The sequence below is a fragment of the Eulemur rufifrons genome, chromosome 19, assembly GCF_041146395.1.
Source record: "Eulemur rufifrons isolate Redbay chromosome 19, OSU_ERuf_1, whole genome shotgun sequence".
Classification (NCBI taxonomy): domain Eukaryota; kingdom Metazoa; phylum Chordata; class Mammalia; order Primates; family Lemuridae; genus Eulemur; species Eulemur rufifrons.
This window is the reverse complement of record NC_091001.1, coordinates 77,055,326-77,075,081: the sequence shown is the minus strand read 5'-3', so window position 1 is coordinate 77,075,081 and position 19,756 is coordinate 77,055,326. Positions and strand designations below refer to the sequence as shown.

The 19,756-nt window shown below is 34.2% G+C and overlaps 1 protein-coding gene across 22 annotated transcripts in view; it reads right to left on the bottom strand.

Moving 5' to 3' along the window:
* Nucleotides 1–19,756, bottom strand: part of NRXN1 (neurexin 1) — a 1,058,130-nt gene that overhangs the window by 165,655 nt on the left and 872,719 nt on the right. For all 22 annotated transcript variants that reach the window (XM_069494608.1, XM_069494610.1, XM_069494618.1 and 19 more), the window contains one exon: nt 10,047–10,218. In XM_069494608.1, the coding sequence (XP_069350709.1) occupies nt 10,047–10,218 (172 nt within the window). The remainder of the gene's footprint in view (nt 1–10,046; nt 10,219–19,756) is intronic.

Sequence of the window (19,756 nt, the reverse complement as noted above, 5' to 3'; positions counted from 1 at the left end):
TGTCTTTCTATCGGGGGTCAATAAAGTATGGCTTCCAGGTCAGATGTGACCCTCTGTCTACTTCTGTAAATATTTATTGGAACACAGCCACACTCATTCACTTACCTGTTGTCCAGTGCTGTTTTTGAGCTACAAGGGCAAAGTTGAGTCATTATGACAGAAATCACGTGGCCCTCAAAGCCAAAAATATTTACTCTCTGGCCTTTTATAATGAAAGTTTGTTGACCTTTGTCCAAGTAGATTTTCTTTTTTTGAATTATGAACTTTGGAGAGTACCCAAAGTGTATTTATTTGTCATATTTGAGGTAGTTTATAATTCATAACCTTGAACATGTATTTTTCCTATATTCTCCTAACTTAATTAATTATAGTAATTTTGACATTAGAGATTTATTATTTTATGGAAAGAATGAAATGTATTGTCAGTGTTCTCTTTAGTTGGGTACATTAAGACTGATCATAAAGAGCAAGGAAGTAATGGGGAAACAAAAGCGAAGTAAGGAGACAGAAAAATTGTCATCGTCCCTGAGTTCTAAAGTTACATATATATATATATATATATATATATATGTGTGTATATATATGCACAAAGGGCTTTTTATTAATTTGTTCTTATCATAATGAAAGATAATACAGTAGTACTCTCTTATCTGTGGTTTAACTTTCCATGGTTTCAGTTACCACCAGTCAACCACAGTCTGAAAATATTAAATGAAAAATTTCAGAAATAACCAAATCTTAAGGTTTAAATTGCATGCCATTCTGCGTGCCTGATTAAATCTCTCTCCACCCTGCTCCATCCTGCCTGAGACATAAATCATCCCTTTGTCTGTTGTATCTACACTATTTAGGCCGCACTACCTGCCCATTAGTCACTTAGTAACTGCGTTATCAGATTGACAGATCACAAGAAGTGTGAGTACAGCACACAATAAGATATTTTGAAAAAGAGAAAAAGGGGAGAGAGGAGAACTTATTTGTAAAACTTTTATTACAGTATATTGTTACAATTGGTATATTTTATTATTATTGTTGCTAATCTCTTACTGTGCCCAACTGATAAATTAAACTTTATCATAGGTATGTATATATAGGAAAAAATAGTATACACAGGGTTTGGTACTATCTGAGGTTTCAAGCATCCACTGGGAGTCTTGTAATGTATCCCCAGTGAATAAAGGATGACTATTTTACTTTTACTTTCCAAAGTTGTTAAATTAAGAGCAATTTTTGTCCTTGAGATATTGGACACTATTGTTTCACCATCACACTTTATAATCCTCAGATGATTTACTGATAGGTCTATCCAAGAGAGACTCTCGAGCCCTGCATTTCGGTTTTAAGGATATTTGTTGGGCAATGCCCCAATGCTATAATCATATCTCACATTGTTTCAGTGCTCAAGATACATGTATTAGAAGGATAATGGCATTCTTATAATCATATTTGAGAGAACAATTTTTCTAAATTAGAAATAAAAAAGTTGTGCTTATTCTATTAAAGAAAAAGAATTTTATCTGAGCTAGTAAAGGATACACCCAGAGGGCTGTGTCAGTCATTGGAAGGTTATCAGTAGAAAGTTAATAAAAGGCAGCTAAATTTCATTGGAGGTACATTTCATTTGGGGCTGAGGAGGTTCCTCATATGTTCATTAAATATACTTTACTTTTTCCCTCTAAAATCTCAACCTCCTCAAAGAACACGTAGAGCAGAGGTTCTGAATCCTAGGTAAATGGGCAGAGATTCTGAATCCTAAGGATGTTATGCTGCAACCCCTAAAAAATCATATAATTTTGTGTGTACATGCAGATAGATGTATATTTTTCTAAAGATAAGATGTCCTCCTTTATCAGAATCTTATGGAGGCTGAGATTCAAAGGAGGTTAAGAAAAATTGATCTAGATTAATGTCTAAAACTGAAGATAGTTACCTAATTTTTGTACTTTACACTGGCTTTGACACCAGCGTATCAAATTTTGACCTTTTTGATACTCTGCTACCTCTTGACCATACTGTCATTGTTTGTTAGAAGTAAAGTGATATTTAAAACCAACGTATTCTTGAGTTTTCAAAATGCAGGTAGATAACGGACAAAACAAAATAGTATGAAAAGCATGAGCTTTGCTCATAGTTGGCATTCAAGTGCAGACATTAAAAGCCAAGTGGGAAAGATCGCATAGAATTTAAATTGCTTAATCGTACACAAAAATACTAATTGTTATCTGTATTCATCATAAAAATATATAAATATTCCTGGCTATACGATAAAAAGCTCTTGAGAAAATAAGGAGTCAGAATGTTTGAGAAAGTAATAAAAGAAAGGCTTGTCATTGAGTTGGGAACATGACTTATATCCATTGAATTCAGGTAATTATAAACTACAAGATACAAACAAGATACTTCTGGATGATAATCAAGTTATAAAAACACTGTTACAAAACTGTAAATCTTATTAAAAATCAACCAAATACTTGCACAAGCCATTTGAAGTTTTCTGAAAGCCTAATATGCTTAAAAATGTAATTTCTCTGGTCTTCAATCTTTAGCTATTCTTAAAACCTTTTTCCACCTCATTTCCCAAAACACTAAATTTTGCATCTGTAGTGACAATTAATTTTTTATATCTAACATGATTTATTCATTGTTTGTAACTTGATTATTTATATCTTTGGAGAAAAGTCCTTCAACCCAATCTTAGTCAGTAACTTCAGCCACTCTTATTTAAAATCATGACAATGCTATTCTGTCTTTAGTCAGGAGTGGGATCAGTATATTCTTTTATTATGATAGTAATTTAAAGTGCCAAACAAATTGTACAGTGGAAACAATGGCAAACAAGAAGTTAAAAGGGGAAATTTTCTGAAAATCATTAAAAAGGACTGCTATTTGTACATTACAACTTAAGATATTATATAATTAGCAAAATTCCTGGAACACAGTAATAATCAAGAAATACTTCTCAATTTGATTTGATTGGTTGGTTTCTAAGTAATATAATCTGAGAACTTGTCAAGGTAAAAAAAAATCATTAAAAACTGGCACATGGAGCAAATTTTTATTCATTAAATGTTTCAAAATACATTTAATTCATTCTTTTAATGAGCCTGAGTTAATTTTAGCTTCAAATACATAAGGAACCCATGGGTTGCCATTCTATTTCATTGGACTCTGGGTTTCGCATGGTGTTGTAAAGGCAACCCATCTGCTCGACTCAGTCACAAAAGATTAACTTAACTGAGGCAAAAAGTAGGAGAAATAGGAAGAGCTTTGACTTATATGTCTCTGCATCATTCACAATATAATCCAAATAGTTGATACCCAACACATATCTGAAGAAACTAATTTTTCAGATTATTTCAGTAACAAATATTACTAATATGCATTTGTTTTTAGGGTAAAAAATGAGCATGTTCTGAAAATAGTTGAACTCAGCTTTCAGGATTATCTTACAGTCAATGATAAGCTGGCCCTGTGAGAATCTGGCCCAAGTGCTATAGGGAAGAATACTAATGTGAGGCAGATATTTTAGCTTGTAGCACAAGACGACTTTGTGAAAGTCACTGATAGGTCTTACTGACAAGTTTTCTGGGATGGAACATGAAAAACGTTTCCATAAATTACATAGCAAGAATAAAACAAAAAAGGCAACTTATAGCCAAACTACAAGACTTTGATTTAAGGAATGGATCAGTTCAGCCTAGTTGATAAAATATCTTTTATGAGTATTGTATTATGAACAATCTCTTTGAAGATATCTGCATTATCTATGTTTGCCAGCCTATGTAATCTAAATCGGGGGTCCCCAACCTATGGTGAGTTGTATAATTATTTCATTATATATCATAATGTAATAATAATAGAAATAAAGTGCACAATAAATGTAATGCATTTGAATCATCCCTAAACCATCCTCCACCACCTTCCTGGTCTGTGGAAAAATTGTCTTCCATGAACACAGTCCCTGGTGCCAAAAAGGCTGGGGACCATTGGTCTAAATGATACCAAACCCAATCAAAGCTTCAGAGAAACTTTCTCTTTCTTTTCTGAGAAAATGAAAAATCCTACTATGGTTGTCTTACAGTACTGTAAAATCTCTGATATTAAAAAAAATAAATAAATCCAAGTCATTGACTATGTAAGAACAAGTGAGAAGTCTGAGAATGTATCATTTCTTTCCATCGCCTTGGACACAATTGCTTTGAAGCTAAGCTTAGAATTTTAGGCTGATATGTTTAACATACTGCTCAATAAAAAAGTTCATTACGTTTCATCATTAAGCATAGCCCCCCAAATCTCAGCTAATCCATGCATGTAAATATATTTTGGCTAAAACCTACCAACAAAAGACAATGTTTTGACATAGAAATTTAATGAATTTATTCAACAATTATTTAAGTACCTACTATGTGTCAAACCCTCATTATTACAGTTTTTGTTGAACTCTACCCCAAATTGGTAATTTATTTAAAGAATAATTAAAATCTTATGTATAGTTTATTAGTTTCTGCAAGAGTTATATTTTCAATATCTTACCTTTGTAGGAAGAAAACAAAAGTCTGCCAAACATTTTGTATATCTGTACATTTAACCAGAACATGTGACAAGTCTTCCATTAACATGAACTTTTTTCCCTAAATAATCCTTAAGGATTCTAATGTTCTAATGGTCCATAAATATTTAATTAATTTGCTAATCAGTTTTATCAAGTGAAGTTAAAAAATAATCAATGCCTACTGAGTGTTATTGATTCAAAACTTTAGCAAAAACAAAATAATTATGGTTTTTATAAGAAACATATTTATTCCATGTGTTATTACGTTCAAATACTCATGAGGTAGTTTTGTGTGTCTACACATTTTTTGGGTCAGTAGAAATAGCAGACTGTGACACAGATGAATATACAGGTATGACCAGTTATGTAAGTCATGGCATTTAGTTATTATATGAAGACTGTATCATACCATGTTCAAAGATACATCTAATGCCTTCTCTTCATTTTGGTTTCTGTCTCCCAGACAATAAAAAGGCAAGTGCAAAACCTGTAGATAAGAGTCCCAAGTGTAGTTGTGATTCTGCCACTAACTAGCACAGTGATCTTGAGCAAATCAAGTGGCCTCTCCAACGTTCTGTTTTGTTGTTTGATAAGTGAAGGAGCTGAAATAGAAGAACTTTGAGGTTCTTCAAATGTAATGATCATAAATGAGGTAGATTTTCTTAATGACATCACACATAGTAAAAATTAAGTTAAACATAAATTTTAAAACACTAAAATCATCAAATTAACCAACACTTCAGCACCAAAATAGGAATTTCTAAATAATAGAGTGGCTTCAATAGATAATTGATGAATTATTGATGACCTGAATGAAAAACAATCAATTTATCAAAACTAAACGTGTAAAATTTAAAGAGCAATAATCAATATGGCTTTCCTGATCCCTGAAATATTTTACCAGATTTCTCTGATGAAAACAAAGTTAAGCTTTAGAACTAATATCCATGAGATCTTCTAGCCAAATTGCATGGTCATGCAAAAAGTATTTAAACCTTCTCTTTGGAATCTTCCCTTAGACTATTCATGTCTTTCTTTCAGATAGTCTCATTCCTAAAGGATCTACCTTGGCACAGCACCCCAGACCACCTTTCTCCTTTCTTTAAGCTCTAATAGCAATTAAACTCTATATGACTAATTTTCACAGCTAATACATTTTATTTGACATTTTTATGTTCTCTGGACCCTTCTAGTCTCCCAGTCAGACTAATCTCTCGGCAAGTAAGAACCATGTCTGACTTCTCTATTCCTTCTTACATCAGGTTTCCATTTCATTGGTACCTAGTGCTGTCTGGTGACACACTGTGGCATAACAACATTGAATAATTGATGGTAAAGAGAGAGGAGGAGGAGGAGGAGGAAGAGAGAAAGAACCTAAAATGTGGGAATGTCTCTCCTAGTATTCAGTTGTTCACCAGGTCTCACAATATATTCTGCATCCATCCTCTTTATTTTCTCACATCCTACTTTAGTTCTTTGTCTTTTGATAACTGGACTGCTTAATAGCTTCCTAAATATTTCTGTCTCTATCAAAATTTTCCTGGCAATTCTACCTCAATAAATCCATGTCTGAAAAGACCCAAATCAAGTTTATTATTTTTTTCATTGTCTTACCATATCACTCACTCCAAAATGGTTTCTTCCTCTTTGGAACCTATTTTATTTTTACATCTTATTAAGAAATTAGCCTAATATTATATGATAAATCTCATACTTTCCCACATAGCATATCATATTTTTAATCTTGAACATTTTTTTTTACCTATCTCTGTGACCACACTGCAAACCTAGTATGTTCCTTTTATGTAGTACATTTCCTTTAAATATTTGTTGATTTGATATGTTAACTTGGGAAGAAAGTGAATATTTGACCTTGTGTAGAATATACAAGATATCTTTGATACTCTATGGTAGGCAAATAAATTCAAAGTTTTATCCACAAAGGTAACTGTGATTTATCTGAAGCAATCTTTAGTTTGGGCAAGCAAGATGATGTTAGGCTATGTGGATTAATGTTGTAAGAAGAGGAAGTCTATTTTTGTTGAGAGAGAAAATTTTGCTCCATAACTGTAATTAGGGACAAATCAGAGATTAATGATGCATTATATTCTAGAGCTTTAACTGATAAGCACCAAGAAGTAGGTTTCTCACTTTAAATGGTTTGCAAAATATTACTTCTGTACTTTGTTCCATGTACAGAAAATAATGGAAACTAGGACTGCTATTCAGAAAATTCAATGTTAACTGTAAAATGTGAACTGTTGAGTTATAGAAATATTTCATATATTCCAAAAGAGCATAAAATCTACCTCTACTAATTAGTTTCTCTATGAAAGCCTTCCAGACAATTACAGGGTAATACCACTGGTCAATGCTTTAGGTGCTTTTCATTAAAGGTATAGTGTTGCTACTAGATGAATTGCTTCATATAAAAGCACTTACCACAAAGCCCTATAATGGAAGGTTAAGTGCTATACTTAATTACTAATTTCAACTCTTATTACCTATATTTTGCAGTGCAGGCACTTTAAAAGAAACCAAATATTGTCTGCTGGTTCCTGTTTCTCTGATTATAGGATTTCGCGGTAAAAGCATTAGTCTATCTGCTTTTCTAATGAATAATAACCAATAAAATATTTAATGAAAATAGCCATACCACAAACTAATATAAAAGACATATACTAGCCCTTGCTATTGAATTTGTATTTAAAAATCACTTTGTTATAAAAACTTTAATCTAGATGACACACACTTTAAAATTTGTATTCAGCTGTTATGGCACTGTTGCAGATGAAGCTCCAAAAGAAAAAGGTATTTGAAATTTCCATGTCTTATTTCCTACTTAAGCATCAGGTTGAAATACACACAGAATAGATGATTAATAAAACATTTGATGACAACAATGGTGACTCTCCTGAGTTCTTTACATATTGATCATTAACTTTTTATATGTATATATAGAAAATCCTCATATGTGTTCCAATTTTCTTGAAAGGAGACTCTTTGTTTTTCTTTGCTTATATATTTCAGAATAATTTCAACTTTGCCCACTCTTGATTTATTAATATTAACTAAAATACACCTCAGTAAAAGGGTGCTTCGAATGTTTGACTAGATATTAAAAGTTGTGTTTAAAATAACTATTTCTAAAGATTTGCCTCTTAATTATGATACTGGTCACCTCTGATTTTTAAATATCTTTTATATTGTATTTCTTATTCTGAACATCTATTTGATTGGTAAATAAGGTATTATATGTGTTAAACAAATATCAATCTAGAAAAATATCTACAAATATTTCTTCAAACAATGAATTAATACTGCCCCAATCTCAGCTACCAGTATTCAAACTGGATATTAGCCTGCTAAAAGAAGACAGGGACCAGGTCTTTGTTGAACTATACCTACTATATGGTATCTGCTATGTGCACAATGAAATAAAATATAGTAAAATTGAGAGATAGAGAAATTTTAAAAAACAAAGTATTTACTAAAAGGTAATGATATATTAGAAACTAGGTTTTGACAATCTGTGCTTGGGTAATGTATCCTACTTTTTCTTTCAGAGATGCATTATGCATATTAATAAAATTAAGTCCAAGTACAGATATTTTTAACTTAGTTTAACCCAGAATTTCCCAAACTAACTTGAGTATAGGACTTCCTCTCTCCTGCTATAGGTATTAATAACCCCAAGACAGAGTTCTTAAAGATACCAATTTGGAAAATGCTGACAAGAGTAAAATGTTACTAAATAAAGCCCATTAAAAAAAATTAACTGTTAAAGCTAATCTTCAAGAGGTAACTGCCACATTATAATAGTAATAGCATTTATCATTTTAAATGTTCAGGTCCACTATTCACAGATGACAACATCCCCTGGGCAAAGCCTAGCCCCTTCTATATATCTTTCAAGATATCCAGTGCAATGACTTCCTCTCAGCAAATAGGTATTGATTTATCCATATTTTAGGAAAATCACCAATTTACTTTTCTATAATTCTACTGAGGTTGTAGTTATTTTTAAAAAGCACATTTTACTAGCATTTCAGAGAATGCAATAAGGGATAAGCAGGGGCTATGTAACAGCACATGCAATTTACATTACGTTGCTTCCGGAGCTTCTATTACTTCACCTTATTGTAGATAGTTCACATAACTGTAGTGTAAAATTGTGATAGTTCCTAGGGCATCAATTCAGCAGATATATATTGAGTGTCCACTATTTGCCAATATTATAATAGACACTGGACATACTATTAATTTGACTGCTTCTGAATTTTGTCATAGAGCAGTTTTTTAATTACATTTAATTCAGCAAATATTTGCAGAGCACTAGGCTTATAAAACTGATAGAATAGGTTTGAACTGAGACTTGAAGATTTAGAATTTTATAAATCAGAAAAGGTCCAGAAGGGCATCACAGATATTCCCCAATTGTGAGTCAGTACTAGGGAAATTCGGTATTTATTTAATAAATTAGTTATTCCATTAAATTACTTCTTCCAAGAAACAAATAATTCTAATAGAGGAGTTTACATATACATTTTGGTTATTTTTATTGTGAAAAATAAAAACTTGTTTTTATACTTTTTCTTTATACTGTTATAAATTATGCTCTGCAAGAAACAGTTCTATCTAAAAGGGAGTAGAGAGAAATGAGACTCATGCTTTTAGTAATCTATTTTGTACTAAAATACAGAAAACAAAATGATTAATTTATATTTTACTTTAAAAGCCTCTTTTTTAATTGAGAATATATGCAACTACAAGTAACACTGGTTTGAATTTCTAATCTATCAGCTTTGTTTCAGTAACATAGTATTGACAAAACTCATTAATAATTTTTATTTTGTTAATAATGAATTGACATTTATTTCGTAGATTTAAAATGAGTAGTACTAATGTCACAGAATCCTTATCAAACTCCATGGTTATATGAAAGTGAAAATAAACTTCTTTTCCTTACATGTTCTTGTAACTGCTGATTTACGGTACTATTTTTTTTTAAAACTATTTCTCTACTTGTCTTATGAGCCTCCTGTACCTTTCATGAGTGTCAGTTGTTCACCACCATCCATCAAAGGAATGGTCAGGTCTTATATTTTCTCTCAGAAAAAAAAAATGTTGTAATATTCTCTCCCTTAATTTTAAATTTTAACTTTGTTACTTTTGACAAAGCCTTTCCTTTGTTCGAATGCAAGGATCCAGTAAAAAGAGCTTTAACATGTTCTGCCTTTTATGTGTGCATTTTTCTGGTTTCACTGATGTCCTGAATTTTGCAAACGATATCGTGTGCCTTCAAGTTCTCCTATAAAATGCCATTTGTACACTGTGGCAAGAACAGTTTAGGACAACATTACATTCACATGACTTTAAAGTCCAATAAATACTTGATGGTTTCTCAGAAAACCACAGTTTGGTGAAACGGACGCAAAACTGTTCCAGTTTGTTTTTCATAAAATCTCCCCCAGATACACATTCACTTGCTTACCTGCAGGGTAGCGCTCGATCACGGGCCAGCTGTCCACCTGTAATGTGGCATTGCCACCACTCCTCGTGAAACGCACTACGTGGTATTTCCCATCATTGATGATTGCATTAGACTCTTCAATGGCGATGTCATCTGTCCCAACATTAAACTTAACTCCAATTTTTCCTTGGTGCTGGAAGGGAGGAGGAAAAAAAAAAGAGATGTATTAAGTTGCACTGATTAGTCAGCATTTAATAAGAATTACAAGGTATTGTTCAAGAATGTGCTTTGAACAACAGCTGCTTTCCTCCAACTTTACTTCTGAAAAACTTCTGAAGGAGAGGCAAGATTCTTGACATCTGGGTAAATTTAAGACATTTCTTTCATGGATAATATTCCATAAGACAAAGTTTCAAGGGAAGTGAGCTGCCTTCTTCCCAGGGGTTGCCACAGAGAAGGGCAACAGCTGCCTGCATGAAAGGACATCCTTTCATGTCCTTTAACATAGCTCCTTTAATCCGCTCTCCCCATTTCACAGCAAAAATGAGGCTTGAAAATCTTCCTTTTAATAACTGGTGAATTCAGAACAATAAAGTCTGTTTAGAGTCAATTGACAGATGTTCACAATATAGAAAGTCATTCTAAAGGGTATGAGGCACACAGACAGTTATTTAATGGGTACATTTTCTTAGTCACTATTTACAAAACGATCAAGTACTAAGAGCCTAAAACATTCCATTTCTTTATTTTATAGATGATGAAACAATGACATAAGAAGGTACAAATATGTATATATATACACACACACACACACACACACTTGTTCCATTCTATGTAATGGAATAGTGACGTACTATAACCATTAAATAAAATTCAGTTCCCTCATTATTAGATTATAACTAAGGTGGAAGCTAAGATACAGTTATCTAAAATTAACCCACTCTGAATTACGCAAAGCAGCATTACATATCATTCTAACTGTACAGTCGTTGCTGTTAACTTTAGAATTTCGTAATACGTGGGGGCAAAGAAAAAGATGTGCTTGTGTTCTCTGCTTCTGAGAAGCATTCTCCAACAGGACTGTCAACTGCACCATGAGCTCAGTTGATTTAAAAGCATGTGGATATGCCCTCAATCACTAACACAGAATACCTGCACTGCAGGCTCTGTCAGAGTACACAGCCTCAAACTGTTGTTCACCTTTCATCAAACATCAGTTGAGAGGAATGACATGGGGGAAGAAGGGCTTAAAGTACATCAGACCATCCATTCCTACAGAAGTTTTAAATTAGAATGTTAGAAACCTGAAGGTTTGGTCCACATTTGTTGCTGGATTCTCATCACTGAATGAGGCAGCAAAAATATGGCATCAGCTAACACTGAGAATCTCTATAAAAATATTGTATAAAATTGCATTAATTTAAGGAAGATATTTGAGGGCATTATTTTGCAACACTGTTCATTAGCCTCTTCATGGAGATATCCTAAAGGTTTCCATTTTTTTTTCTCCCTTGGTTCTTATTGTACATAAAGGATCTCTTTAAGTTAGTATGGTTTTTAAATTTTTTTTTATTTGTTTTAGGCATGATGAATATGACTTTAAAAACATCACATTTTTAACATTATTAAATGTTTGTTAAATCAAGATAACTTATTATATGTCTTAAATGAGATTCTTTAAAAATTTCCTGTGGAAAGCCATATATGACAAACCCACAGCCAACATCATACTGAATGGGGAAAAACTGAAAGCATTCCCACTTCGAACTGGAACCAGACAAGGCTGCCCACTGTCCCCATTACTTTTCAACATAGTATTGGAAGTCCTTGCAAGAGCTATCAGGCAAGAGAGCAGAATCAAGGGGAGTCCAAATAGGGACAAAAGAGATCAAACTCTCACTCTTTGCTGATGATATGATGTTATATCTAGAAAACCCCAAGGTTTCAACCAAGAGACTCCTGGAATTGATCAATGAATTCAGTAAAGTCTCAGGGTACAAAATCAATACACACAAATCAGAGGCATTCATATATGCCAATAACAATCAAACGGAGAACCAAATTAAGGACTCAGTACCCTTCAAAATAGCAACAAAGAAAATAAAATACCTAGGAATATATTTAACTAAGGAGGTAAAGGACCTCTATAGGGAGAACTATGAAACACTGAGGAAGGAAATCGCAGAACATGTAAATAGGTGGAAAACCATACCATGCTCATGGATCGGTAGAATCAACATTGTTAAAATGTCTATACTGCCCAAAGTTATCTACAGATTCAATGCAATCCCTATTAAATTACCAACATCATTTTTCACAGATATAGAAAAAATAATTTTACGCTTTGTATGGAACCAGAGAAGACCCCATTTAGCAAAAGCAATCTTAAGCCACAAAAACAAAATGGGAGGTATTAATTTGCCAGACTTCAAACTATACTACAAGGCTGTGGTTCTTAAAACTGCCTGGTACTGGCACAAGTGCAGGGACACAGACCAGTGGAACAGAACAGAAAATCCAAATATAAAACCATCCTCATATAGCCATCTAATCTTTGATAAAGCAGACAAAAACATACTCTGGGGAAAAGATTCCTTATTTAATAAATGGTGCTGGGAAAACTGGATATCCACATGTAGAAGACTAAACCAGGACACACAGCTCTCACCTCTCACAAAAATCAAATCACGGTGGTTAACAGACTTAAACCTTAGGTCGGAAACTATTAGAATTCTAGAAGAAAACGTAGGAAAGACTCTTACAGACATTGGCCTAGGCAAAGAATTTATGAAGAAGACCCCTAAGGCAATCACAGCAGCAACAAAAATAAATAAATGGGACCTGATCAAATTAAAAAGCTTCTGCACAGCCAAAGAAACAGTCATGAGAGTAAACAGACAACCTACAGAATGGGAAAAAATTTTCGCATACTACACATCAGATAAAGGACTGAAAACAAGAATCTATTTAGAACCCAGGAAAATCAGTAAGAAAAAATCAAACAACCCTATCAAAAAGTGGGCAAAGGACATGAATAGAAATTTTTCAAAAGGAGATATAAAAATGGCTAACAAACATATGAAAAAGTGTTCAACATCTCTAATCATCAGGGAAATGCAAATCAAAACCACAATGAGATATCACTTAACTCCAGTGAGAATGGCCTTTATCAAAAAGTCCCAAAACAGTATATGTTGGCATGGGTGTGGAGAGACAGGAACACTCATACACTGCTGGTGGGACTGTAAACTAGTGCAACCCCTGTGGAAAACAATATGGAGATACCTTAAACAGATTCAAGTAGACCTACCATTCGATCCAGCAATCCCATTATTGGGCATCTACCCAGAAGAACAAAAGTCATTCTATAAAAAAGACACCTGCACCCGAATGTTTATAGCAGCACAATTCACAATTGCAAAGATGTGGAAACAACCCAAATGCCCATCAATTCATGAATGGATTAGCAAAATGTGGTATATGTATACCATGGAATATTACTCAGCTATTAGAAATAATGGCGATATGGCATCTCTTTGGTTCTCCTGGAGAGAGCTGGAACCCATTCTATTAAGTGAAGTATCCCAAGAATGGAAAAATAAGCACCACATATACTCACCAGCAAACTGGTTTCCCTGAGTGCACATTTGGGATTAACACCAATTGGGTATGGGACAGAGCTCGGGACTGGGTGGAAGGGATGGGTGTATACCTACTTGATGAGTGCGATGCGCACTGCCTGGGGAATGGTCACATTTGAAGTTCTGACTGGGGGGGATGGGGTGGGGGGAGGGGATGGGCGCACACCTACATGATGAGTGTGATGTGCACTGTCTAGGGAATGGACACAATTGCAGCTCAGACTCGGGGGGATGGGGAGGCATGGGAAATGTATATAGCCTGAACTTTTGTACCCCATAATGAGCTGAAAAACAAAAAAATAAAATAAAATATATCGAAAAAAAAAAAAGAAAATTTCCTGTGGAGTTATATCACATGTGTACTAAAAATTTATATATATATACACACACACTATATTAAATAATTTACTGAAAATGAACAAATAGAAATTCTTGTAAAATGAGAAAATAATGAGTACTTACAAAAATGGGCTAAAAGATTTAAAAAGTCTCCATAGGTTCTTATATAAAATTTCCATTTTCATTGGAATTCTCTTTATTACCTGAAGTATTCTACACAAAATGAAAGTGCCTTACAATGACATGTATTTAAAAGTAAGGATAAGAAATGTGGTGGAAAACAATAATAAGTCCAGAGGAAAACATATACTAAAAGTCTAGGTACTAGGAAAATTACACTACCTACTTTGACTCTGAGTTTACTAAAAACCAAAATGTACATAGTATTCTAAGCACTTTATAAATACTAACTCTTGTATTCCTCATAATAGTCTCACAGGGAGATACTATTACATCCCCATTTTACAGATTAGGACATTGAGGCACAGAGTTATTAAGCAGCTTGGGTAAGGGTACACAGCAAGAAAGAAAAGCTATGATTGAGAACCAAGCAGTCTGGTTCCAAAGTCTGGGCTCTTAATCATTACACAAGGCTGAATTTAGGACTATTGTACCATCTTGTAGCTGCAGTTAGTAGATTTGGTAAATCTAGCAGTCCTTTGTTAACTGATTTGTCCTTCTAGAACAGGAGCACCATGGGGCCTTGTGTTGTGCTTTGAAGTTAGTAGACATGCATCAATCAATGTGTACTTAAAATAACTTTATAATAAATGGTAAGCAACTGATATGTGGATGTAATAGGATGCTAAAATAGATTCTCTTTAAGCTGAGATGTTGAGATGATAGGATAATAAGCCAGAAAACAGATTACTGTTTCCATTTTACAAAATGTACTATAGGATTACTTAAGCTAGATTTGCAAAGGAGGACATTAAGAACTGCTTTCATGGCCCTGAATTAATTACCGATGTTCAGTCCATCAAAAAAGCAGGAAAAGCCAAGAAGAGATTGATATTTAGAAGAGAGATTTTGGAGAAAGTTGGGATGTGATGTGTTTTGCACATACCTCCAAGGTGGAAGATTACTTTTCCCTTATCTCAAGTGCATTGGAAAGCAACTTCAATGAAACATCTCAGAAAGTTTGGTATATGTCTTCTGGAACATGGTGGCAAGGGTCAAGGTAGTAAGTAAACTGGGATTTGACTATACCTGAGAAATCTTCTGGAACTGTGGCTGGGTGATGCCTGATGGCAGAGCAAAGAGACATTGCTACACCAGAGGCCACCTGTGCATCAGAATTTGTTAGAACAAAGAACACATGAGCATTACCTATGGAGCATGGTTTAGAGAGACAGTATAGGATCGTGTTGTATTCTGTTCAGTGGGGCCACTGAAGGGACTGGGCTGAGTGGTGAAGAAAACTCAACAGAAAGAACTTGAACTTGCAGTGATGGATGCCAGGGGCTGAAGTGGGAATCCTAAATGAAGGAAGTACATTTACCCATCTCAAGAGAATAGTAGGTAAGGAAATCCTAATGATGTGGTTCAGGTCTCTAAGGAATCCACCAAAATATTTTCCAAAAATGCTCCCTCAAGAGCTTTATACATAGGCTAGGCCCAGCTAGATGGCTACTATAACAATAGCCAAGTAAGGTCATTTCTGTCCCTATGTCGTCTTCTTTTTCCTGCTTGGATGAATCGGAGAGGGCGAGGAGAAATAAAAGTCATGGAAACAAAAAGAAAAAAAAAATTATGTTTCCCTCCTAGGGAAAATGGGGCCTCCAATGTGGCCAAAGCAGGGATAATGGAGAGACTTTAACTGAAGTTCTATCGTTACAGAGGAGTGAACTGAAGTTACTTTTTATGTCTAAAAACGAATAGATGACATTTTTACTACCTAAGAGTGACCAAAGTATTGTTGAGACTTCCCCTGGACTTCCTTGGTACTCAAGAAGAAATATTAATATTTTCACAGGACAGATTTAAATTTTTATTGCATCCTAGGAAGCAGCTCTTTCAACATAAGAAGTACATGAAAATTTTCGTTACTCTGGAGTTTCCCATTGTTTTAGGGTCTCTTCTATAATACATATGTTCCTTATCTAGGAGAGACTGAAAAAACTTCTTGATGTTTCCTATCCGTTCTGTTTGGAAGGCTACAAGAGTAGATTTTCATCAGAGTTCTAACTATTCAGGAGGTCCAAGTTCTGTAAACAGAAGCATTGCAATGCTAACGGTAAAAAATGTACCACACTCTGAAACAAGTCCCTTTACCTTATTTTTAAATCTTTCTACAACATGAAATGTAAAATGCTTATTTTCTAGGTGCAGAAATCCCCAGATTTCATAGGCTTTAATTTCTTGCAAAATCGTAAAATAAACAATTAAGAAACAATGAGAGTCAGTGATGTTTGGAAAGCATCTGACTTAAATTATGTCCATCTCTTCTTCAATATGTTGATTTGTTGCCTCAACTTCAAACATCTTTGACGTCTCATTGATTCCAACTCTAGAGTTAGCTAGCTAGACTAGAACTGAATACCATAAAAATATGTTCAAACAACAGGCCCTACCCTAATTCAGACATTATCACCCCACCCCAATTTGCATCATGGCCTTGAAAAACCATTTAAGTATCAACTATAGCCAAAGAGTCAGTATTTCCCTGAAAACAAATAAATCTAAAATGTACATAAAGCATAAAATATTAATATCAAGCATATTTATAGGACCAATATTTATAATTCTACTCAAAAACTGTAGATATTCTAAAAACAAAACCCTCCCCTGTTGACAGGATAGCAAGTCATTTCAATTACATAAACAATAAAACTTGCTAAACTTCCTTGCCAATGGATAATTACAATTTAAAAGAATTCATTTCAAATTCTTTTTCTCTGGGATTAAATGTGATTGTCTCTCGGCAAATTCTCATGAATATTGCATTAGCAAAACCAGCAGTCATTTCGCTGGACATATACTGATCTCACAGTATTGTATCTTCCTTGAAATGGATAACTGGCTCAAATCATAATTTCAAAAATCTATTATGAGAATATCAGTAACGAGGCATTTATAATTTAATGAAGTCTTTTCATGGATTCATTAAATAAATAGTGACAAAGGTAATTATTGATTTTTTCACAAAAGCTCATTTCTGAATAAGGATTATATTATTAAACAAAGTTAAAAAGAAATATCATGAAATATGACACTGGGAAGGGACTTCAAAGTTCTACCAAGTGGCAGCACAGTGTAATGCACCATCTAATTCTATCTGGAATAACATATTCATTTGAAAACTATATGTTTTAACCAAGATTAAGATTTAATGGTGTACTCAATATCTTGGGCATACTTCAAGCAAGACGTTTGCATGTTACAGATGCAGATATATGTTAATCTATGTGCATATGAAATAGATAAAACAGAATGCATATATATATATATAAAGGTTTAGTCTATATATGGCACACAGATATGTTACATAAGATTTTAGTCCACTGGTTTTTTCCCTCCTATTCTGGGTTTGTTAAATAGAAGTCTTTGGCTCAACTATGCTCAGGAAAAAAGACCAGTAAAAAATGAAAATGTCTCCTTCTTTTTTTTTCTTTTTATCATACTCCTAGAGAGTCACACCGAGCAAGATGAACAGGTATGCCACTCAGGAGGGCACACAGATTAGAAGGGAGCCCTGTTTATGTTCTATAAGGTTCTGTCACGCAACACTATACACTCAGATACTCCTGGGCCCCACTTTGGACAGAGCACAACAATGTTTTCAAATGCTCTCGGAGCTTGTGCTCATTTCAGAATACAGAATGACTCCCATGGTCTAAATCTACACTGTGCATGGAAATCAAGAGTTGGGTTGAATGTTATGTTTTGCTCCTCTAGAGACTAATCCTCACCAGGGAGCAAAGGTTTTAAGGCATGAGGGGGACTTTGGGGCCTGTAGTCACTGTTAAAGTAAGCAACACTGCAGAGAGTGTCAGAGAGCCACCTGTTCTCCAACTTCAAAACAAACACACTGATTCACATAATTGTTAATTTAACCCAAATACATTTCCAAGTGAATGGCACAGAGATCCTACTGGGTGGTAGAAATTGTACTTACCAATCCAGATGGTCTATAATGTCAAGAAGTGGTTTTAGTCTAGGGTTTTAACCTGGCACTGAGCTGTGACTGCCTCTCCCCCACCATAAAAACATCACCACTTCAAAAACGAGAAGTTCTTGCTGCCCTGTCTCCTATTTATCCCACTAAATAGCATCTTTTTTATTCATTCAAATAACACAAATTAAAGATGTAATATACACCTAGCATTGTGCTATTACTATGGGGACAAGACGAACATGTAGAGTGTGTTTTCTGCATTTGGGAAAGCTTTCAATCAAATTGGAAAGGTAAATCACGCATACAAATACACCCACAAGAGAGCTGGAGTGGCCGGGAGGAGCACAGGTGCACCGATGGGTCTCAGGAAGCCTCCAACTATGCCTCAAGAGCAAGCCAGCATTTGGACAGCTGTAACACAGCCAGCAGGGACCAAAGAAACACCAGGAAACATAGAAGTTTTTATGTGCCTGTTTCAACTTCTCAAACATATTAAAAAACAGCCTGAGGGTAGGAAAAAAAGATGACTTATTCCTCATTGCAGCCTTCATAGTACTTAGCAGACTACCTTTACATTTGCAATTTTCCAAAACTCTTTCACATCCAATTTTCTTTTTTTAATTGAGAAATAATTCACATATAATAAAATTTGCCCTTTTAAAGTATATGCTTCAGTGATTTTTAGTGTATTCACAAGGTTGTGCAACCTTCATCACTATTTAATTACAGGACATTTGCATCATGCTGCAATTTTCTTTTGATGAGATTAAGCATATAAAGTTCTGAGCATACTTAATGGCTACAACAGCACCTGTTAGCTATTAGTAGTAGTATTATTACTACTACTATTATTGTTGTTATTCTTACTTTTGAAAAGCAGTATTTAGCTTCATAGTAGGTTGATGGACGTTAATTAAAAATAATGCTTGAATTGTATACTATTGCAGTTTTGCTAGAAGACATAATATCTCATTAATCCCCATAACAGCTTATTAAGAGAGGTATATATTTTATAAATGAGGAAGCTAAAGCTCAGAAAGGCTGAGACTTGACCAAAGTCAGGTCATTTATCTCTCCCATTTGGAGCAAGAGAGAACGTTCTAAAATCTAACTGTGCTCACCTGTGGGATAAACTGTACTGCCATTGGCTGTATTGAAGCAGCACATTCTTGATTAGACAACCTCTATGTCCCCTCCCATCTCAATAACATTACGATTCTAGGAAAAGCCTAAATGTAAGGCAGAGTAGTTAACACAGAAAACGATTAGAAAATAAATTACTAGTTGAGTTCTTTGAAATACATCAAAGACACCTAAATTTGAATTTGAGTCTCTATTAGATTTTTCCCCAAAATTTATAAAATAGATAAACTCTAAAATTTTATTATGTTTTTAATTCAAATATTCTCCAATTTGGGAGGTGAAAGAGAATGTACAGTAACCTGTGAGGCCTTTTCTAAACCATATATGTTCCTCCCTAAAAAAAAAAGTACAACCTCTTTCCCCAGGAGAGGACAGAAGGGCTGGTCCTTATTGGTAAGAGCCCCTGCCTCGTCAGGTATGTAGGACCTCGTGGTGGTAATCGAGAAAAAGGATCGATGAATTCTCTTGAAGACAGACGGACCCTAAGCTCT